The sequence below is a fragment of the Argentina anserina genome, chromosome 2 (genome assembly GCF_933775445.1).
Source record: "Argentina anserina chromosome 2, drPotAnse1.1, whole genome shotgun sequence".
NCBI lineage: Eukaryota > Viridiplantae > Streptophyta > Magnoliopsida > Rosales > Rosaceae > Argentina > Argentina anserina.
In genome coordinates, this window is record NC_065873.1 from 3,486,628 (window position 1) to 3,510,444 (window position 23,817).

At 36.6% G+C, this 23,817-nt stretch overlaps 4 protein-coding genes across 4 annotated transcripts; 1 reads left to right on the forward strand and 3 right to left on the reverse strand.

Annotated features, from left to right (window-relative positions):
• Positions 1 to 218: 218 nt before the first annotated feature.
• Positions 219 to 4,538, forward strand: LOC126782549 (transcription factor bHLH95). The gene is made up of 3 exons (XM_050507810.1): positions 219 to 668; positions 1,723 to 2,235; positions 4,434 to 4,538. Exons 1-3 carry the CDS (start codon positions 219 to 221, stop codon positions 4,536 to 4,538), a joined length of 1,068 nt encoding a protein of 355 aa, XP_050363767.1.
• Positions 4,539 to 11,659: 7,121 nt separating this feature from the next.
• On the reverse strand, positions 11,660 to 13,325 carry LOC126785361 (U-box domain-containing protein 26). Its single transcript, XM_050511026.1, has one exon. The coding sequence runs from the start codon at positions 13,228 to 13,230 to the stop codon at positions 11,983 to 11,985; it is 1,248 nt and encodes a 415-aa protein (XP_050366983.1). The 5' UTR covers positions 13,231 to 13,325; the 3' UTR covers positions 11,660 to 11,982.
• A 3,508-nt stretch (positions 13,326 to 16,833) lies between these two features.
• Positions 16,834 to 17,625, reverse strand: LOC126782550 (secreted RxLR effector protein 161-like). The gene has a single exon (XM_050507811.1). The coding sequence runs from the start codon at positions 17,623 to 17,625 to the stop codon at positions 16,834 to 16,836; it is 792 nt and encodes a 263-aa protein (XP_050363768.1).
• A 2,071-nt stretch (positions 17,626 to 19,696) lies between these two features.
• On the reverse strand, positions 19,697 to 20,662 carry LOC126782552 (uncharacterized). The gene is made up of 2 exons (XM_050507813.1): positions 20,000 to 20,662; positions 19,697 to 19,831 (listed from the first exon to the last, which is right to left on the reverse strand). The coding sequence occupies exons 1-2, from the start codon at positions 20,660 to 20,662 to the stop codon at positions 19,697 to 19,699; spliced, it is 798 nt and encodes a 265-aa protein (XP_050363770.1).
• Positions 20,663 to 23,817: the final 3,155 nt, after the last annotated feature.

A 23,817-nucleotide genomic window follows, 5' to 3' on the forward strand; every position in this document is an offset into this window, starting at 1 on the left:
TTGTTCAGAAGCATAGTAACGGCAAAACCTGATGATTATATTTTGGCCGGATTCTTTCCTTACCTGCCGAATGCACCACCTTTTTAAACGCCAAGCTGCCTCACCTATCTCTATCCCTCCGCCCATCCAGACTCTCTCTTTCTCGATCTCTTTCTATTTCTTTGGTTTCTCCCTGTGTTTTTAGAGAGTTACCTGGTGTGTGTCTGTGGCTAACAACTATGTCTGAACCAGATGCAGGAGCAAGAGGTTCAGATGGTTGGTGGGCTAATTTGTCCAATTCTAATGATAATTATCTATTGAAATCCAATTCTGAGAATTCGGCTGGTGGTGAAAATGAGGGGAATGATCAATTAGGGAAGGAGAAAGAAATGATAGAGAGGGAAGAGCAAAGAGAACCAGAGGGAGAGCTGACGGCTGCTCCGGGAAAGAAGATTCTAGCTAAGAAGCGAGGAAGCCGAGTCGGTGGCAGTAGTATCAAAAGGCATAACGGGAAGGCTAATAAGGGAAAGGGAAAAACGAGAAGTGATGAGGTGATGAAACAAGGACGACGGGACTGTATTTCTGAGGATGATCATGAGCTGCATATATACACTGAAAGAGAAAGGAGGAAGAAGATGAGGAACATGTTTTCTAGCCTTCATGCTTTGCTTCCGCAACTTCCTTCCAAGGTAATAAATTAGATTATAAATATTACATACATAAATGTTAAAATGTGTTGAGGTTTTTTATTAGAACAAGTATTGCATGCATGTATCTCACTCTTCTCTTATGGGTTTTCACTCTCTCGCAAGTGTTTATATTGGTCTTGAGAGATCACAAGCACTAAATTGTATTTGTGTATTCCTTCAGCTGGTAATTGAAACTGTATGTTCTTTTTTGATGAAAAAATGAAACTACATGTAGCCTTTTTTTTTTAACATACAATGTTATCCATAACTAATGTTGTGTTTGATAAAATTTTGATCTTCTATGGAATAAGAGACAAATCTTTCTATTATAATGGCTTCCCGGCCTGTAGGTAAAATCAGACGATCGTAAGCCTTTGTGCTTATAATTAGCATATAAGGCGAAAAATTTATACTTTCCCCCTTGATTCTCTCCTTTAAGTCCATGGCTTTTTAAAGAGAGTTATGCATGTCTTCATAGGGAGTCTAGAAATTTATTTCATTGGAGTATTAATATTACTTAGTTTAAAGGACATATGTTCATTTGATTAAATTGGACTATAGTTTCATAAAGTACTTGATGCTAGTTCATAGTTTTTTGTTAGTGTTGGATGTCTATGTTCTGAGATCAGTTTTCCCCTGGTAGATTAATTGCACTCTTTCACTTGAGTTGAAAGGTACTTGCTGAGTAAAAAAACCATTAGTTATGGGTAGGTATTGCAAGTATTAATCACACATCTGCTAGTACAGTTCTTAAAGAATAAAAATTAAACAATTCTAAACTAAAAATTTTGAATTATAAATTTGATAGGCATTGCATTGCATAGTATTATTAAATAGTACAATCAGACCTAGCTTATTGCATCTGCGAGTACAAAAACCAAGCAAATGAATACAAAAAAAAACTAGTTGTGTTATTTTGTAACCTAATTATTTAGTTGTACGTTTTGAGTGTAGATCACTAAAATTTATTAATCTCTACAATAATTATATTATAAATGTTCTAATCTGATATAACTTCATACTGATGATTTCTTATATATTTGATCAACTGCAGGCTGACAAATCCACAATCGTTGATGAGGCAGTCAGCTACATAAAAAGGCTTGAAATCACTCTTCAATCCTTACAACAACAAAAGAGGGAGAGGATGCGAAGTCTGCCAAACACTGCAATCAACTACAACCTCACATCGGTACTTATGAACTCAAACGATGTAGCCTATGACTCTAGAGAAACCTTCATAACTTCCCATGCTTTGTCCAATAACCTGGCAGCTGCTTCTACTACCACTGCAAATGGATTCAACATCAATCTTGATTTCAATCCTTTAAACAGTACACTCTCAACCAACTCACTTTCTACTGAACCTGTAGTGTTTGAAACGTGGACTTCACCCAACGTCGTGTTGAACATGTGTCAAAATGGAGCACAAATTAGTGTTTGCACCCCAAAGAAGCCTGGTATATTTTCCCAGATTTGCTATATTTTGGAGAAGTACAAGCTTGTGGTGATAACAGCTAATGTTAGCTCAGACTCTCATCACAGTATGTACATGATTCAGGCAAAGGTAAAAATGAGTATTTTACTAAATTTTCACATGTTGCAATCATATTAATTGCTCTAATGTGGTACTAAAGTTTAATTTTATATTCATTTAAATGGCTTATGATAGAGTTTTAATTAAAACGTCTATAATTAATCTTGTAAAATGTCATCGTTAGTATAGAATAAGCAGAGATCGTTCAGTCAGGGGAATTGAATGAACTCTAAATTTTTAGTGTTAACAAATAATGGGGGGTTTGAGATTGATTATTAACTACTAAAATAAAACCTAAATTACTATTTACATGATCGACTTCTCTTTAACAAACTTAAACCAAATTCACCACATAATTACAAGTTCGAACCTCTAAAATGATATAGTGTTAATTAAAACATCTATAATTAACCCTGTAAAATGTCATCTTTAGTATAGAATAAACACAGATCGTTCAGTCCGGGGAATTGAAGGGAACTCTAAATTTTTAGTGTTAACAAATAATGGGTGGGTTTGAGATTGATTATTAACTACTAAAATAAAACCTAAATTACTATTTACATGATCGACTTCTCTTTAACAAATTAAAATCAAATTTACCATTACCACATACTTACAAGTTCGAACCTATCATGCATTCTAATTCGACCAATTACATACTTTTTAGACACCAATACAATTAGAGCCTTAGGGCCTAATCTAAATTTACATGCAATCGAATTCAATAACACTTAGAGTAAAAATCAAATAAGATTACAAGTAAAAATCAAAAATCCAATAAAACAATCTGAAAATTTTGATTCTTAATACAAAATAATAATCTCACACAAACATCATACTACAATCTTATAGACAAAGTATTGTAAAAAATCAAAAATGAACAAACCCATGAAGAAGAGTTGCGAGAATCACACGTTGTAGGAACCTTGGAGGTGTGTCTTCAATGGTGATTTTGGTGGAGATGGAATTGGTATATGGGAGAGAAAGGTTTGCTGTTTTGGTGAAGGATGTTTGAGGTAGTATTTTGGTAGAGTTTTGGCTCTTGAATGCAAAGGAGAAGTGATCTTATTTGAGAGGTGAAGCCATGTATATATAGAGGAAAGATGGAGGGTTTGAACTTGTCTCTTTCTTCCTATAATAATGTCATGCTTTACCTCTTTAAATCATGTCATGTTTTATTCCCTAAATCATGTCATGAGTTATTCCCTAAATCATGCCATGTTTTATTTCTTAAATTATGCCATGTTTTATTCCCTAAATCATGTCATGTTTTATTCTTTTAATGATCATTTTCTATTTAATTGTTGCATGACTTGGCTCCATCTCTTTTTCTTTAATTATCTCTTCTATTTAATTGTTTCATGACTTGTTAATGATAGGACTCCATGTGCATGGCTTCTCCTTGTTTTCCTCTAGTATTATCTCTTAAATCCAATCTAAAAATAAGAAAATAAAATCATAAGTAAGAGATAATTAGTTTTGAAACCTAATAATGATTCCTAGTGCAAGAATGACTCTAAAAAAATCGCCAATGCGACCAAAACGTAGAAAGATGAAGACTCCTAATCCAACTAGGTTTCCTAGTCCTACAAGGATTCCTACTCAAACTAGAACTCTAGACTAATTATGCGTTTTTAACTCATGTAAGCACAAAAATGCATCTAATACAACCCAAGACTCAATGACTCAATAATACAACAATAAGGGCTAAGCAAAGTACAAAATTGAGGTAAAAACATGTTAAGAATGTCGCAAAAAGTGCTCATATCAGCTTACTAAGGGCTAGCTTTTGAGTATTGATGAAGAACTTATGTGTATGTATCCATGATGTAGGATAATCTAGGGCTGAACTCAAAAACATTATTTTGACGTTGATGGCTAGTGAAGAGAGAGAGAGAGAGAGAGAGAGAGAGAGAGAGAGAGAGAGAGAGAGAGAGAGAGAGAGAGAGAGAGAGAGTCCCTAATTGTAGTATATTTGTTGTTTGTGGATCTAGCTTAAATGTTGTTAAAAACAAATATGAGCTAATTCAGCCCTAATGTTATGGGTGAACAACGTAGTCTAATGACTCTAATCCTTATTCAATCACTACAGATAATTGAATGATGTTCCATAGTTGAATAACTTGAATTCATTCCCCTGTTATGTTCCTATCCAGAGCCTTTACATTTTAATTAATGCACATAACCCATATTTTCAATTTATACTCCACTAATGTGTTAATCAACAGGCAATCAGCGCTCTTGATAATCAGCTTCTGGAGATGTTTCCAGCACCAGAAATATTCAAGCAAGCCGTGACTGAGATAAATTTGTGTGTCGTCTCCAATATTTAATTGATCAATCATCAAGCTGCTGGTGCTTACACACATGGATAGAATCTGGACACAGAAATATAAACTCTTGCTCTCAATTAAGTGTTTGTTTTGATGGATAGCCTAAATGTTGTTTTTAGTTAGCATACTATGTTATTTGTATTGCGTTTGAACTTTGAATTTGCCTTTTCTTTCATTTTTTCAGTAAGCTACAGTTCACAATTTTAGAACTTTGAAATATATATTAACTTAGATATGTTTGGTATTTACTTGAGGGCCCTAATCTCTATAAATTATTTTAAACCTAAAAAGGTAGATAGTTACATGTTGATTAATCGGAAGAATAATCTCCTTGTTGATAGTGGTTTGTAAATTATTTAGATTTCTTAGTGTACATCCTAATTCTGGGATAATCTGGGTTTGGGGTATTATACCTAATGCACTGTTAGGGCTTCAGAATTGTCTTCATCGGGGCGGTGGCTTCTCGTATTCTCGTAATCTCGTTATTGGTCGTCGATTTTGTACTACTTTTTAATTTGTTCGTGATTTTGGGCATTATCAAATATCAATGATGAGCTCGTTCCATTAGCTTAGACGTCCATATATTGGAGGTATTTGTTTTTTTTATCCTAAACATACTAGCTTACAAAGAAAACCCTCCGGGACAACCTACCTGAAAGGGGGAAATCACAATCTCCTATGGGAGTCAAGTTTGTGAGCAACAGAGCAAGGGTCACAAGGATATGACATCCTCATAAACAATAGTGGTCTGCAATATTCTCCATCCTTGTAAGCGCAGTTCGTCTTCCACGTACTAGTTTCGGAGGCTACAAGCCCTTCCTTAATTTGCTGCTTTGCATATTCTGGTGCCATGTATTTAAAAGTCCCTACCACCCGTGTTGTTTTACTCCTAAACCGAATATCCACAAACTTAGCGATCCCAGAATCACCAAGGCACCAAGCTTAATTAGTAATGAAACCGTTGTCAATAGCATGTTAGCTGATTTACTCTCCTTGTGGAACACACATACACTACTCTGTATCTTCATGTACGTAGATAATGAAGGGCTGAGGCCAAGCCTAATATTATCATGTACCTGATATCCCATGTTTTACGACCAAATAGATGCATGCTTGCGCGTCAAAGCGTCGAGGTATTATACAGTTTATCATCTTCACTTCATTGGTAAAAAAATTTCTCACTCCTCACATTTTGCGAAAATTCTTTTGATATATAGCAGCTGCACCGCCTATATCTAGCTTGTATGAATCCTTTATAAACTTGTTTTTAGATCCTTTATGCATGGTCTTGCCTTGTATGATTTGCAGAGTCATTATTGGCAGCAAACAATTCTTGGTAGTTAAATAAATCTTCTTGGCAGGGCTAGTCTCTCAGGATCTGTATTCATAGTTTATCGCTCATCATCGAGGTGATTATTTTCACCAAACAATCCTTTTCATCATGTTCCTTACTAGAAACCAGCACATAGTGACTAACACCATCAAAACTGGAAAGGAAACTACAACAACCACAGGTCCACAGTCTAAGGGTTTGGACATCTCATTGCCTAAGGTGTAGATTAGCTGAAAGGAGCTGAGTTACAAATTACGCCCTAATGGCCCTATATATATTCACAAAGTTGGAAATTGGAAGAGACCAACGACATTAATAGTTTGGACCCAAAATCACAAATTGTTGCATATCAAGGGTGCTGGTGGTGGACAAATGGCATGTGAGCAGCACCCCCAAAAAGAATAAGAACCAAGCCATGTGATTCCAAGCTTTTATTCTACAAACATGTGAACACCATCATCCTAGTTTAACTTCTATATGTGTTCATACCGCATAGTTTTGTGACTTTGTCTACCAGTATGTGCCTACTTTTCAAGTTCTAGGATCTAAACATTTTCATCGTGCCAGAGAAATTCACACCCCATGTTTTTGGAACATTTGTGTCGTCCGTAGAATAATTTTCATACACACATGTATGTGTTGTTTTGAAAGAAAAAAACAGCCAAGAAGAGTACGTTACCGACTTCAGTCCACATTATATGATATGCAATATGTGGGTTAGTAAGGCCTAGTTTGGTACCTAAGAAAATCAACTTTTATAAAAATAAAAATTTAAATTCTATTGTCCATAGGAGAAATTATTATATATACCCGCTACGTATCCCACGTGGCGTATATTTTTAATATTATTGGTCAATTTTTTACTGTGACTGTTTCTGATTGGTTCTTATATGTAAATAAATTTTTATTATTTATACAACGTGCATGTTAATTATATAATGACATAATATGATTGACTGGGTATACCACATGACAGTGTCACGTGGTGTGGCAGATACACGTAATAATTACTCTGCGCATAGTAAATCAAATGAAAGCAATTTCTTATTTTTCAAAATCATAAACACTCACAGCAAAAGTAAATATTTATGGTATGACAAAAAAAATTAAAAGTAAATATTTACTAATTAAACGTGATCGTCGGAGTCATCACTAATCTGGATTTGGCAACGATGCCTCGTCAGGAGGAGGAGAAGCGTGTCAAAGTAAAGTTCAACGCTGACTTAGGTCTTTGGATGATCTTTGATTTTTCAGCGACTGTTTCGATCGAGGTGGATTTGGAATACTAAAAAGTCAAGGGTTTTTGTCGTGCATGTGGCTTGTTCATGCCCGATGCCATGGGTTGTGAAGAGTTTCTAATCAAAGAAAAGGTGGCTATGAAGGATCCTACGTCAATAGTGGCGTTTGCAAGCTTGGAACTCAATGATCGGAGGGATGACTCTGGGCTACCAGAAATCATCAAGCTTGTGTTGGCTCCTTTGGAGACGACAGACTCTCTCTTTTTTTGTCAAAACCTTTAGCTGACACTACTAGCAAAAAGAACTCTCACACTGATTTTAATCAGTGATAATTGAAGGTATTTCACACGGATATCAGTGTCGGAAAATTATTAGACACGGTGCGCATACGGAATGTATATAGGTATACTTTGGAGGGGGCTAATAGTTATTATGCACGGATTTTAAAATCTGTGCAAGTTGTTGACGTGTGCCCCATGAATATTCACGACTATACTTAATTTGTTTAACATGTTTTCAGTGTGAATAAATTTCTTTATTCACACTGATATTTGTGTGTCATACTACATTACACACTGATATCAGTGTAATGTCCTGAGCATTATATCCACATTATTTTGTGTGAGTAGTTATAATAGTTTTTTTTTAAACATTAATATTGGCCTAATTTATATTACCATACTCATATATCTCTATCAATATTTATAACAATTTCTTATCCAAGAATAAAATCAATTTGATGCTTTAAGGAAATGATTAACTTTTAATTATAATTTAGAGTAACAGTTACACAAATCAAATTTCACAATGACAAACAACAAGTTCACATAAATCTAGCTCAAGAAATCCACTCATTTTAACAAACAAATATTCAGACCTATAATAGATTAAATAAGATAAATACATAGTCGGTAAAAGCTCCAACGTACAACTAATCACCAAAACCTCATGTAGCTCTTCAACACCAATAGCTCTAGCTAAACCAATCCAGCTTTCACCAAGTCAGCACCTCAAAGACAAAGATCACATACTCAAGTCAGCATCATTACATACTCAAAGCCATAACAGTCTTTTGAATGTGACCTTCAATTCTATGAGGTAGTAAAATAGAATGAAACTGCCGGCACAATTGTGTCAAAGAAATGACATGAAAAAGTCGATATTATCATCATTTCTATCTTCTCCAAACCATGAAATGAAATACACAATAAGGAAATTGAAATACGTTACATTCACCAAAAGTCCAAAACTTTTACTTTCATGGGAAGCAAATCTCAACTTGTAAGGCATTTCCTTAAGACCAAGGAAACCTCATAAAAATATTTGCAGCTGGACAGAAATATATGAGCACAATTGCAGAAAGGAACTTTTGAAAGAACAATTGCTGGATATATAATGGATACTTCAACATGGCTAATTTATACACTGCATAACACAAAAGACAAGTTAGTGTCTACTACAGTACTACCTTGCCGAATAAAAACACAATTTTGTTTGCAAAAATCCCAACTATAATCAATTGATAACTGAAATATACAGAACATATTTAAGAAAAGTTTCAAAGTTTCCAGGTCAAATAGAGAGTGACCGACACACACATAATCAATATATTTGATTACCTGAAGACACACACAATCAATACATTTGATTACCTTGAATATGTAGAACATATTTGACTGGTTCGCCTGTTGTTGCTGAAAGTTCAATGGCCTGCTGAAAAGTATGATGTGTGGCTTGGGGCAATGAATTGCATAACAGACTAGGATTCCAAAACATTGCAATTAGAAGTTAATAACTGCTTCTGCTTCAAACATGATACATGATCATAATTACACATGCCAATTTCTTTCTCAATTTCAACATACACCAACAAAATACAAAGGTAAACACCAATCGATCCATTGACCCACAGTTAAAACATCCAATCGTGGTGGTGCAATACTAACACATACATATATCCAGAATCTATACATAAACTCCTAAATTCCGAAATCACGAAATTGAATATCAGATTTTTAGTGAATACATCCTTTATCCACAACAATCAAACACAAAAATTGATCAAAATTATAACAAAATGAGACCCAATCAGAACAACAATTCAAATAAAAATTAAAAAGCCTACCTTAGAAGAAGCCGATTCTTTGGAAGTAATTTGGACACTTCTGGAGGAAGAACAAGATGCCCGTAGCGCATAATCATTCTAGGTTAATCCCAAATATAACGAAACACATAAACAAGCCCAGAGATTAAAAACAAAAAAGGAATGAAATTAAAAGTGAAAATTGAGGGTTTACCTGTACTCGTAAGTATCATCGACCGGTGAAAGAGGGGAAGGCCCATTCCCGCAGAGTAGCTGGCCGAGAGCCGCTGCTCAAGGGGGTTTAAAGAGGATGCCATTGCAATTTGTCTCTGGACAGCTCGTGCATTTTTGGGAGAGAGGGAGAGGAGGAGGGGAAAAGATAAGGAAAGCCGCTGTGATTGTGGGATCTCATAGAGATTTTTCTTTATTATATCGGGTGTACTTAAAAATTAAAAGCCCGGTATTTTTTTGTTTCCTGCTCGCGTTTTTGATACTCGGGCTATTGTTAATATGCTATGAAAGATGTGCTTTGTCATAGTGTTATGACAACATACTGATTTTTGTGTGTAATTATATCACACTGAATTTTGTGTGTATTCTTATCACAGCACACACTGAATTTTGTGTGTATTCTTATCACAACACACACTGATTTTTGTATATATTTTTATCACACTGATTTTTGTGTGTATTGTTAGTCTAGAGATTGTCTGTGGACCCACGTATACTCATTTCACACGGTTAATTGTGTGAGTTAGTATCTCACACAGATGTATGATAGTCAGTGTGAGTAAAATCAGTGTGAAAGTTCTTTTTGTTAGTAGTGTGAGAGTGAGAGCTCTAAGGAATCCATGGCAGTGAATTCTGTACCTACCCCGTCGTTCACTCCATGTGTAGCTCTAGGATTTTCTCCTGGAACAGCGCTGAGAAATGAACCTGAGGTAGTGCCTTCTTCTGGCTCCCTTCTTCAAGTCAGAGTGGTGAATGCAATGGTGGCAGTCCCTCCTGTTATTGAAACTGAATTTCCCGGCAAGTAGGGTAAGTCTTGCTTTGATTTTACTTCGATACCCAAGGAAGTTCCATAGGTGAGGATTATGAAACGTAGGGCTACCAAGGATCCTCGTTGTCCTTGGAAGAAATATATCCAATCAGTGAGGGGATGATGATTCTCTAATTATTGTGGTGCAACATAAAGATGGCACTCATTGCATCTTGCCATAGAAGAAGAAATTGGGATGCCCGAAAGGTAGCAAGAATAAGCCGAAGGCTGAGACATCGGAGTCAGCGACTTCTGTTGAAAAGACTCGAAAGAAGAAGAAGAAGAAGAAAGCTTGGGGGTCTGTTACTGCAAAGGATCATGAACCAGGAATGGGTCCAGAAGATTTGGAGATGGTGAGTACTCTCTTTGTTAAGGAATTACCAGCGGGTGAAAAGATCGGGGAGGAGCATCCTGCTGCTTCCCAACTAACTTGTCCGGTCAAAGTGTTTAGGATGCTTAGTTGTATCATTTATTCAATCTTAATTCACAAAAATTTAATTTATAATTTATAATTAACTTAATTCACAACACCCCAGCAGCGTTTTTTTTTCCTTAGTAAACAGTTTGCAGCAATATCGAATTAGTGCTAAGCTATCTGCCAATCTATACTAGTCTAGCTAACGTTGAACCGAGCACAAAGCTGAACCAGCGTGGCAGCGTTTATTTCAATAATTGAGTTTACATTTACATGGGCTTCAATAATTTCAAACCGCAGAACCTAATTATTTTACAACTCTAGAAACAAAACCCAGTCAAAGCCTGTCAAGTGTCAAATTAGACATCATATATACGTGGATTAAATGTGGTCAGCAAATAATTCGAAGGAGCAGTGCCAATGAGTGACCTTGACCACCATCATTATTCATCAAAACCTTATTCTACGAATTCATTAATAAGGTTTTTCCTTTTTTTTCTATTTAAAGAAATGAGGTTAGTACTGCAGCTCCTCAATCCTCATAATACATGGGAATCATCCGGAATTGCAATAACTATATAGAGTACATGTCTAGATAACAAGACGCTTCAAGTAAGATCTATTCTTCATTTAGCATGATAGAAATTTCATTTAGTATAATAGAACTAGAAATTTCCTATACCATCAAAGTACCGATGAGTTTGTTATATATGAGCAGTCATGCTTATATGAACGGACGGATAAAGAGAATTTATACTTGATTTATTTATTTTTATTTTTTTGTCCATCATAAAAATTATTATAATTTTGAGAGACATTTGGTCTTCACGCTAATGCAGTACTTCAACAATTAGAGCAACTTAGGAAAATTTTCCCTTTTTCGTGAATGAGAATATCAAATGTATAGTCAAAAATAGAAAGAGGAACCTCACCATGAGATGCTCTTCTAGTCCCTTATCCCCCAAAATTCCACTCTGATCACTAGCTAGTGTCACAATCACCAAGTGATTCCCATTTCACCCAATGACCATAAAGATTCCACATACAACTTTCCAATGGTATCATCTCAAGTATGTCACCAATTTATCAAGGAAAAAAAACAGAAAAAAAAATCACTTCAGTAACTCAATTATCTATCTTTTAATCATCTGCTTCTAAACAAAAAAAATCTTACATACAAAGATTACACAAAAATTACATCATATCTATATACCAAAATCTACCACCTCAATTCTTCTTCCCTTCGGGTTTTCCACTTTTCCTTTTCTTAAACCTAAAAATTATGATAATTTAGATTACTAAAGAAGAAATGAAAAATAGGAGGAGAAAAAAGAAACTACCAAACGACGTCGCTGCGAACAAAGTCATCAGAATTTCCGACAGAATCTTCTGGCCACGAATCCCGAAGAAGCTTGAGCAGAAGTTGCGCCTTCCGCTTGGCCCGGTCCGTGCAATCACTCTGCACCAGCAGTAACAGCTGCGTCATTATCCCCGCCGCCACGGCGTCGTTTTGGCTCTGCTCCGACTCCGAGCACAATGACAACAGTGCCCCCGCCGCGTACTCCGTGGCCCTGTCCGAGATCTTCAGTATCGTCTTCACCAGCAGCGGCACAGTCAGCGCGTGCGCCGTGAACGCCGCGCACCCCTCCGGGATCCGGCACAGCAGCTCTATCGTGGCCAGCGCCCTCTCCGAGTCGCATTTCTCGAACTCCGCCAGCGTGTCGATCAGCGTCTCCGGCGCTCCGGCCGCCACGGCCTTGTCCCGCGTCTGCTTCACCAAACACAACGCAAACAGTGTTTTGATCCCGACTTTTAATGCCCGAGGATGGGATAATGGGTTGCGGAGGATTTCAATCACGCCGTGGTGGATATCATCGACATTACTTATCTGCGCTCGGAGCTCCGCCGTCCGCGATCCAGCTAATAGATTCTCAATCAACGCGGCCGAGTTGACTCGGACCTCCATCGAATTATGGAACATGAGCCGGGCCAGGAACCCGACCCGGTCCGGGTCCGACGCCACTGCCACGCAGTCCGACTCGGCCAGCGGCAGCATTACCAGAAGCGCCAGCGCCTCGCGGTTAAGCTCCGAGTCGGGGCCGGAGTCGGCGAAGACGATGTTGACTAGGATTTCCCGCGCGTTAATGTGGGAGGAGATGACAGACCTGTTCTTATCCAAATCGCGAGCCAGTCCTCTCAGCCGTCGCAGCGCGGCGAGCCGGGTCGGGTAAGGGTTGGAGTGCGACCCGGCCTGGGACAGCAACGACCGGATCAGAGTCGGGTCGGCGGGCTGCTTCGGTGTCGGGATTCGCTCGACGCCGAAGGAGCGGTTGGCGACGCACCACTCCTGGATGAGGCGGCGGAGCGTGTGGTTGGGGATGAGTGTGAAGTCGGGGAGTTGGGTACGGGTGACGGGGCAGGTGGTGTTGCCGGTGGCGACCCAGGACTCGATGCTGTGGCGGTCGTATGTCTGGCCGGTGCTGATGATAACCGGGTCGCGCATGAGCTCTAAAGAAATCGGACACCGGAAATGATAGGGAATCTGAACTCCGACTAAATCCAAAGGCTCTAGACTGCCTGGCATGGTGGGGCGGTGGTGGTGCTAATAACAATAAACGGGTTAAAAGGGGGGGTTGTGGAAATGGTGGGGAGGTTTAGTTATGGTGAGGTTTGGGTGGTTTTTATATTAGAGGAAGGAATGGAACAGAGAGACATACCCAACGGGGGATACATAGAAGGAGAGTGGACTCATCTGACTTGGTTTGGCCACACGTGTGGGCGTGGTGGTGCCATTTTTAACTAGAGTGGGGTTTATTTATTTATTTTTGTGTTAAGGTTAATTGGTTAAGTTGTGGTCAAACTGAGAGGTTGGACAGGGACCCGCACCCAACTGAGCTTCTCATTCTGAAATCTTACTCATGTCTGTGTACATCATGAAATTGTGTTAACGTGACTCGCTCCTCCACCGTTTGTCTACCCACGGCAACTGTTTTGAGAGATTGATTGAGAAACCCGCATCCTTCGTTCATTTCATCATGGGTGAGGTGGGTAGTGGTCTTTGCACTCAAGTCCTTCTTCTATTGAAATCTTCATAACGCAATCTCGGTAAAGTTAGTATTATGTACACGAAACCCATGCCCGTCTTGAGAGGTCTCTTGAGTAATACGGATAGTCAGATTATATGTATGACGTTACGTACATATATACTGGTGATGCGTTGTGCATTTAGTTGGGATGTTCAAATTTACATAAAGTAGTAATCGTTCATAGTGTTGAATAACTGTTCAAATTACAACTTACTTGCTCATGAACTGTATTTCCATGTTCCTTCCTAAGTTGCCAAGGACCACTTATGATTTCACATCCACCTTGTTTTGACATAAAGCATTAATAGGAAAGCGATTTTACACAAGACATCAACTCATGTCTCTTTGTTTTATACAACCTTTTAATCTTTATATCAATGGGTTGAACAGTAAAGAAGTTCTAAAGTAAAGGGAGTAACCATAGTCAAAAAGATAAACCGGCCATCTTACCATCTTATTTCTAAAGTTGAGATAATGCAAGTAGACGTGTAAATACTGTATTAAGCAGTGAAATACTGTATGACTTTAAAATCAAATAATAATGAGTATAGGTAAGAGATATATAAATAACATAATATGCTAACGAGATGAGATAATATTTTTAAGATTTTCGGGTTGAATTAATTAATTCGTGTAGGAGATGATGTCAAGAATACTTTCTCTTCTCGGCCGAGGACCATGTACTTTGTTCCAAGTCTAAATCTAGGCAATTTCTGATCCTGGCCAAACAAAACTGGAAAGGGTTAAAAATGAAAAAACAATAAAAATACAAGGACATGGAAGGAAAATAATAAAAAGGATAGGAGATCAATTAGGTTTGAATTGTGTGGTATTCAACGGTCAAAGATGATCAGATTAAGAGAGAGAGAGAGAGAGAGAGAGAGAGAGAGAGAGAGAGAGAGAGAGAGAGAGTGTGACCGAGGGAGAAAGGAATTGCGGGTCCAGGTTGTCTAAGAGTGCCCGCCAAAAATGTGAGGGTGTGGATAATGATCTTGATTATATGTGGGACCCGTAGGACGGGGTTGTGTCTACCTTAACATAATTCGGTTAATTCCTGCCCTCACTCGTATACATGAACAGAGAGCATCACAGTGGCGCTGGCAATCGGATCTACAACACTGTTCTGTACTGCACTGCACCACACGCCATGCCAGGCCGGCAGTTCCTTGCTCTGCCCATTTTGTACTCAAAGGCAAATCCCCCCCCCCCCGACTTTTCTTTTTTGCCGGAAAACAAGCCGTGAGGACTTTTTTTCGGCCATGATGTACGGATGTGACTTTTTTTCTTTGTTTCCTCTTGTGGTTCGCTTCCTTATTTTTTTTAAAACAGCAAAACGTTTTGATACATTCGCTCATAGACGATTAAAACGAGACATGTTGGCATAGACTTATGCCTAATTATAATCAGTGCTATTAATAATATATTTGGAATTAGATATAGCGCGAGCCGATCATACATATGGCAAGACAACAGTGCCAATTGCGCAACGAGCCAACACAGGCCTAAATCCGATCGACCAGAGACGCGCTCGCACGCAAGTCCCAAAGAGGGTCTCAAAGAGCACCCTGAAGAGACATAGTCCCACATCGAGAAATAAGTGTTTTATATACCTCAACTCAGCTATATAAGGTTTAACTTTTCTCCTTATTTACTAAGGAATTAATACTTACCTACCGTTACTCTATCAACATATATACAATGTCTAACTTAGGTATCATAGAGTTGAAGACGCAGACTCTCTTCTAACGCCACATTGTATCTTACATGACAGGTCAAATGAGAACCAAGTGTTAAGTGCGCAATAGAGATCACACTAAACTAGTAACTAAACGAGATTATCTCAAGTGTTAAGTGCGCAACAGAGATCAGATTAATCGACGTGCATAATTCATAAACTCATATCTCCCCTTGGTTGTCAAGTTAAGGGTTATACAAGAATCGATTTTCAGATAAGGTGAGACTTACACCTATTCTAATTATTTCGTACAATAGCAAGTTGTAAATTAAATTACATGATATGAGTACAAAACCAAAGATCATATGCATAACAACTAATTGTTAATTTAGTGAATGAGATTAACTTACCATCTTCATGAACGACGACACCGTGATCCATTGTGCCTTAATCCGAAGTCACAAGGTGCTAGGTAAGGTCTTCTGTTAGTCACTATTCTCTGCTTTCTCAAAGGACAGAAACTCACGCAAATAACTCGTAGTGATAACATGGACGTTTACCATCTATATATAGAGAATCTTTAACCTTTAAGAGTCCTTCCATTAAAGACATATTGTAAGTTAAGTAATCTTATTTAGATTCCTGATTCAATATTAATTTGTAGTCTTGCTTCTAGACTTAAATTAGGATTCTTTACCATAATGATATAATACACGAAATCATTAGGAACTAGATTTGATACTATCTTTGTTTCCATGTAGAAATAGATTATGACATTAAACATGATAATCATATAATATGTGATATGTCCAAAATTGATCTAACAATATCCCACTTGGACAATCACTTCCGGTTTATGAAAATCAAGTTCCTGTAATGTCAGAAACTATACTACCTACTGTAGTGCGCGCCAGAAACAATTGAATCAAAAATCCCATTACAACATGGTCACCTTACAGTTACTTATGCAGAACAAGAAACGAGTTACACTTTAACAAAAATGCAGAGTTTCTTTGCTACAACATAAGCTCCTGCAAAATACATATGTCCAAAACCTCAGTATTGAGATATATATATAATGTGTATTAACAAGTATAGAATATATATACATCAAGTCCTACCGTATGTTCTAAAACCAGAACTTCAAGCAATAAACTGGACACCAATGACTTTATAACTTGCTTGAACCATATCATCATGCTAGACATGATTAAAGTCATCTGATATGCACGTATATATACAACTGTAACTTATTTGTGTAAGTTTTTCAGAAACTAATGTAAAGGTGCAGCATGACATAACAATTCTGAAATACCTGAAGACTTTATTTAAAACAAAGAAAACTGTTATCATAAAGATAATTAAAACAAGAACTCGAAACTTGTAAATTTTAGTTTGCTCCTACTGGACTTAGCTCCCACTGACCTCAAGCATCTAAGTTAGGCAAAATGTCTATGCTCTCAATGTGTTTCTTGAACACTTTAACTGGTAATGCTTTTGTGAAAGGATCACCTAGTTGTGAGTTTGTATCTATACTTAGAACCACTAACTCACCCCTTTTAACCCTCTCCCTAACAATGTAATACTTTAAATCTATATGCTTAGAATTACTAGATCTCTTATTGTTCTTGCAAAAGTACACAACTGCCTCATTGTCACAAAAAACTTCCAATTCGTCTTCCACAATGTGACTGAGTACTTGAGTCTGCTGTAGAAAATTCCTTATCCACACCCCTTCACACACTGCTTCATATACTGCTATGTACTTAGCTTGCATGGTTGAGGTTGTGATCAATGCATGCTTCATGGTTTTCCAAGCAATAGCTCCTCCTGCTAGCATGTACACGTATTCACAAGTGGACTTCTTTGAATCAGGGTAATTCCCTGCAAAATCAGAATCTGAAAATCCAATAACCTTCAAATCATTGACTTGTCTGTAAACTAGCATGTGATTCTTTGTCTTCTGTAGATACCTCAACACCTTTTTCCCTGCAACCCAGTGTTCATAACCTGGATTAGATTGAAACCTTGATAACATCCCAACTACAAAAGCTAAGTCAGGTCTTGTGCAAACTTGAGCATACATGAGGCTTCCAACTAATCTTGCATAAGGCTTTGACTTCCTATTCTCCTTCTCAGTTTCAGTTTGTGGCTGTTGACCTTTTGTGAGCTTGTCACCTTTAGACATTGGAACTTCTCCTCCAGAGCACTGTTCCATACTAAATCTCTTCAGAACTTTAGAAATGTAATTTTCTTGAGACAATCCCAACAGTTTCTATGCTCTATCTCTTTTAATCTCAATCCCTAGTACATATAATGCTGCACCTAGATCTTTCATGTCAAAATTCTTTGACAGAAAGCTTTTGGTATCTTTTAGCAGTTTTAGATTACTGCTAGCCAAAAGTATATCGTCAACATATAGTACTAGTAATATAAATTGATCTCCGACTGTTTTTAAATAAACACACTCATCAACTAGATTTTCAGTGAAGCCAAAAGAGGAAATCACTGAGTCAAATTTCTTGTACCACTGCCTGGAAGCTTGCTTGAGTCAATAAATTGATTTTTTTAGCTTGAAGACCAAATTCTCATTCCATGCTTCAATAAATACATCTGGTTGTTTCATGTAGATCACTTCATCAAGCTCTCCATTTTTCTCCATTGACTCAATTTCAGATTGTATACCTTCTTGCCACTTCTCTGACTCAACACATTCTGTAGCTTGAACAAAATTTGTTGGATCATTGTCTTCTACACAATCTTCTACTATGTCTGCCTCAATTAGATAACTGACAATGTAAGGACAATCCCCCCCCCCCAAATTTTGCTTTTTTAGCTCTTTCGGATCTTCTAAGCATAGGATTTTGAGGAAGAGCTGGAATTGGATTATTTTGAGGTTGTGGAATTAGATTAGGGTCTGCTACATGTGCCACTGCAGCAATGGGATGATTCTTAACAACTATATTTTTTTCTAGGTTGTCAATTTGCATTCCTTGATCAATTTCATGATCATCTGCATCTTGATTTTCTCTAATGATTTTATCTGCTAATTCATTATCAAAAGGTAATGTATTTGTTAAATCCTCATCCATCACAAGTTCTTCAAAGTCTGAGGATAAATCCTCATAAATTGTATTGTGAATTTTCTCATTTATGAATTTTACTTGATGAGTTTCAAAAATTATGGGCGAGTGTTTAGCAGAATATAGCTTGTAACCTTTAGATTTATCTGGATAACCTATGAAATAGCAGCTAACAGACTTTTCATCAAGCTTGCTCATTTTTGGATTATAAATCCGAGCTTCTGCTTGACAACCCCATACATGACAATGAAAAAGACTTGGTTTTCTACCACACCATAATTCAAAAGAAGTTTTCTCTATGGCTTTACTTAGTTTTTTGTTGCAAATATAATTTGCAGTTTTTAAAGCCTCTCCCCATAAGAATTTTGGCAACCCAGTAGTACACATCATACACCTAACCATATTTAGAAGGGTTCTATTCTTTCTCTCTGCAACACCATTTCGTTGGGGATTATAGGGTGTTGTATATTGAGCTTTAATTCCATGCTCTTGAAGATACAAGGCAAAAGGACCCTTTAGTTGACCTTTTTCTGTATATTTTCTATAAAATTCCCCACCTCTATCTGATCTCACTGTTTTGATCTTTCTCTCTAGTTGATTCTCTACCTCAGCCTTATAGATTTGAAAAGCTTTAAGTGCCTGTGATTTTTCTAAGAGTAGAGAAACATAACCGTATCTAGAGAAATCATCAATGAATGTAATGAAATACACGTTTCCACATATAGTTTGGTGTTTAAATGGACCACAGATATCAGTGTGTATGAGTTCCAACAACTCTTTACTTCTTACTGCAGTCTTTTTCCGTTGTTTGTCATCTTACCCTTAAAACATTCAATACAATCATGAAGGTCTGAAAAGTTTAACTCGTTTAAAATGTTGTTCTTTACTAATATTTTCAGTCTCTCTTTGGATACATGGTCTAATCTTCTATGCCATAAATATGCAGATTTTTCATTGTTCCTGGTTCTCTTAACACCAGTTAAGGTGCTAGTACTTTTAGTGTAATTTGTTTCAATAAAAGAAATATCTTGTTGAGATATTGAAAAATTTAACTTTATATGATCATCCAATATCACACCAGAACCAATTTGCTCTTTATTTCGAAAAATAAGAATTCCTTTATTTTCAATCAAAAAACTACATCCAGCTTTAACCAATTGAGAAACTAAAACTAAATTCCTTCTCATGGAAGGTACATAATAAACGTTAATTCAAAGCTAGAAATTTTCCAGATCCTAAATCAAGCCTAAGACATCCTGCATCTTTTACTGCCACCTTCATCCCGTTTCCAACACACAAGCTAACATCCTCACTTCTTGGAGTTCTGGTCTTTTTGAACCCCTGTAAGGAATTAGTTATGTGAATAGATGACCCGGAATCAATCCACCAAGATTGTGGATTGACATTAACAAGATTAACTTCTAAAGAAAAAACTGTATTAGAAATAATCTTACCCTTTTTAGCTAGTCAAGCCTTATAGCCAGTACAATCCTTTTTCATGTGACATACTTTCTTACAAAAGTAGCACTTGAATCTGAATGGTTTGTTATCCTTTGGCCATGTAGTTGCTGATGTCTTAGAGATGATCTTGTTAGGCTTAAGCTTGTTCTGTTGTGGATGTGACTTCCTTTTCTTAGGCTTTTCAAGCAGGTAAATAGTTGGGGTTTGCTTCTTAGTCCTCTCCTTCTCATCAGAACAAATGACTATTAGTTCATCTAGAGTCCAGTTTTCCTTTTGAGCATTATAGCTAGTCCTGAGATGGTCAAAACTGCTTGGGAGTGTGTCCAGTGCATGATGCACCAGCAAGGTGTCTTGTACTCCCATCATCATCTCTTTAAGCCTATTGTTAATATTAATCAACTTTAATAAATGTTCTCTGACTCCTCCAGTTCCTGAGTATTGCAGGCTATGATATTCTTTGTTTAGCCTAGCTATCTCAGCTTTCTCACTCTCCATGAACTTAGCTGACACGGCCTCCAGAACATCAGTAGCAAATTCCGGCTCAGCCACGCATCCTCTAATGCTTTTGGACATAGACTGCCTAATAACATTCTTAGCCATCATGTTTGAATGCATCCACTTCTTATAGTTAGCTTTGACTGTGGTTTTATCATCTTCTGCTGGGGTTTCAGGTCTATCCTCTTGAAAACAATAGTCTATCTTATCATTCATGGTGATATAGGTTTCTACATAATCCTTTCAAGCTCTAAAGTTTGACCGAGTAAGCATTAAAACATTGTTGAAGGTGAGGTAGGTGCTACCTAAAGAGCAAAAGAAAATTTTGTGAGTTCTTAGTTTTCAGTGTTTTCTGTTTTGTCATACAATGTCAATCAAGACAAGCATAAAACAAAAACAAAAATACCATAAAACAACACAGTCATATACTTGCATGTAATTCAATCCATAACTTTAATCAACACTAAGCAATACTTTTGAGTAATTACTTAACATTCTGTAATTCTTTTCAATAAGCCACACAAGATAAAAATATGTTATCCAAAGAATCAAATCAACATCTTTAGACAGAAAATCTAATTCCAAGTATCCGAATTTATTTTCATCAAATATGCTTACTGTTGTCTGTATTCTAAAATCATATTTAAACCATTTCTTTGGAAGAATAAAACGTGAATTTAGAAACACATAACACAATTTTTCAGTTTGTTATCTTGAAAATTCCCTGCATATATCAAAGAAGAATGCTTTGTGCAATATGTTCAATTATACCAACAGGAAACCACAAACCAATGTTGAGCTTACAACTTTGTTTTCTACCCAGATAATCTTTATAAGAAAACTAAGCTCTGTGTCATGTAACCTTTTACAATGTATAAAATTGGGAGATTTTAAACTTCTGCATACATTGTCCATCAATTACAATACACACATAGAATGCAATCATTCAATTCAACCATAGAGTATATACTTGCATAGAAAATTAAATTTCCCAGCCATACAAGAACCACATGTCAACCACAATCCAAGTCTCTAAGCTACTCTTATATGCACGCTGGGTGTGCTCTAGGGTTTTTATGTATATTCATATACATATATATATATATATATACTTCATATAATCTGCTTAAATTGAAATCGGAAAACCTTTAAGAAAAACATGTTTTGCTTTTTCCCCAAATTTGCTGTAGTTTTTGAGCGGAAGCATAGAACAAATTTTTGAATCAGCAGCAATTCCCTTTGGGTTATGAATCCAATAAGAGATGTAAAGGTCTCAATTGCTTCCGATCCAGTTGCCTTCCCAAATCCAGAAACTCAACGTTGTGAAAAACACAACGGCTAAAAAGTTTCTGGCTTGTTGTTCTTGAGTTCGGATTTGGTTGAGACCGGATCCGCGTTTTTGCAACCGGTTCGACCCGTAAAGCAAAATTCCTCAGTAGTAACGCTCGCGACCAGCAGTAACACTCGCGACCCTTCGTGACGCTCGCGATCCTCAGTGACACTCGTGACCATCAGTGACGCTCGCGACCATCAAGTACATTTTTTTTTTGTTAAAATATAAAACCGATTTTTAGTTATGCAAAACTGAAAATTTTTGTGCTCATAAGTGCTCTGATACCATATGTAAATTAAATTACATGATATGAGTACAAAACCAAAGATCATATGCATAGCAACTAATCGTTAATTTAGTGAATGAGATTAACTTACCATCTTCATGAACGACGACACTGTGATCCACTGTGCCTTAATCCGAAGTCACAAGGTGCTAGGCAAGGTCTTTTGTTAGTCACTACTCTCTGCTTTCTCAATGGACAAAAACTCACGCAAATAACTCGTAGTGATAACATGGACGTTTACCATCTATATATAGAGAATCTTTAACCTTTAAGAGTCCTTCCATTAAAGACATCTTGTAAGTTAAGTAATCTTATTTAGATTCCTAATTCAATACTGATTTGTAGTCTTGCTTCTAGACTTAAATTAAGATTCCTTACCATAATGATATAATACACGAAATCATTAGGAACTAGATTTGATACTATCTTTGTTTCCATGTAGAAATAGATTATGACATTAAACATGATAATCATATAATATGTGATATGTCCAAAATTGATCTAACACAAGTATCTAAATACTTTTACCCATAACTATTCTAGTTTCTGTAAATGTTACTAATGCAAAAAACTATTTTGGTATTCGATATTGTCCCTTCTTAGTAAGTAAAGGCACCCATTAGACTTATGATACATCATTGTTTCATTGAAAAGTTTGATAAACATAAGCTTGGAGACCGAGGTGTAACTTTTGTTATCAACCCTATAGCCAAGTTCAAACATGGTCATCAAGTAAAATCTAATATATAAATGTATTTTCGAATACCAACCAACTAATACAACAAACATGGCAGATGAAGGTACCCCTCTCAGCTAATCTAACTGAAACGCTTGACTCTTAAAAAAAAAAACTGAAACGCTGGAAACACATAAAAGAGAAGAAAAAAAAAAGACACAAAGTTGACGACCAAGAAGTTGAAGCGCTCGTTCCACTAAGTTGTCAGCCACATAATGATGAATGTGACGAAATATAACAAAGTGGTACCCTAAAGAAGTTAAAAGTCGTATATATCACATACCAAGTTATGTATCATCCAGGGAATGAGACCTCAAATATTGAGAGCATCGATAATTAATTTGGAATGATTGAGAACAACAGTGTGAATAGCTTCAGGTAAAGCCACGATCATGTTACATACTCTCGTTATATATATACAACAGTAATTTGCGTGCAAATTCTTTTTAATTTGTACATTGAACGGTGTCGGTGTTTATATATATATATATATATATATATATATATATAGTCTGAAATTACAGACTATATATATAGAATGAACATTCACTCTGAAATTACAGAGTGAAGTTCCAATTTTAACACACTTTTTCGGTCAAATGTTTTCATCATAAGCAATTCAATATTTAGGCATGTTATTCAAGATCATTTCTATAAAATTTCATCAAATTCGGACATCGTTAAGGTATCGAAATTAGATTAAATCAATGAATGAATTAAAACTTTTCAACGTGAACCGTTCGTGTAAATCTCAATTTTGAAAGATCAAACCATTATCAAATTGGATGAAACTTTGTAGGGATGATCTTGAATAACATACCTAAATATTAAATCTCTTATGGTGAAAAAATTTGACCGAAAAGTGTATCAAAATTGAAACTTCACACTGTAATTTCAGAGTAAAGCTTCACTCTGGATAGAGACTGTATATGTATATGTATGTGTATATATATATATACAGTCCCTATCCAGAGTGAAGGTTCACTCTGAAGTTTCAGAGTGAAGTTCCAATTTTG

Coding starts and splice junctions, on each gene's coding strand:
- LOC126782549 (XM_050507810.1), top strand. CDS start 219: ATGTCTGAACCAGATGCAGGAGCAAGAGGTTCAGATGGTTGGTGGGCT. Junction 669..1,722: donor TTCCGCAACTTCCTTCCAAG/GTAATAAATTAG, acceptor GATCAACTGCAG/GCTGACAAATCCACAATCGT. Junction 2,236..4,433: donor TGTACATGATTCAGGCAAAG/GTAAAAATGAGT, acceptor GTTAATCAACAG/GCAATCAGCGCTCTTGATAA.
- LOC126782550 (XM_050507811.1), bottom strand. CDS start 17,625: ATGGAACAGTGCTCTGGAGGAGAAGTTCCAATGTCTAAAGGTGACAAG.
- LOC126785361 (XM_050511026.1), bottom strand. CDS start 13,230: ATGCCAGGCAGTCTAGAGCCTTTGGATTTAGTCGGAGTTCAGATTCCC.
- LOC126782552 (XM_050507813.1), bottom strand. CDS start 20,662: ATGAATGATAAGATAGACTATTGTTTTCAAGAGGATAGACCTGAAACC. Junction 19,832..19,999: donor AGTGCTACTTTTGTAAGAAA/GTATGTCACATG, acceptor AATTCCTTACAG/GGGTTCAAAAAGACCAGAAC.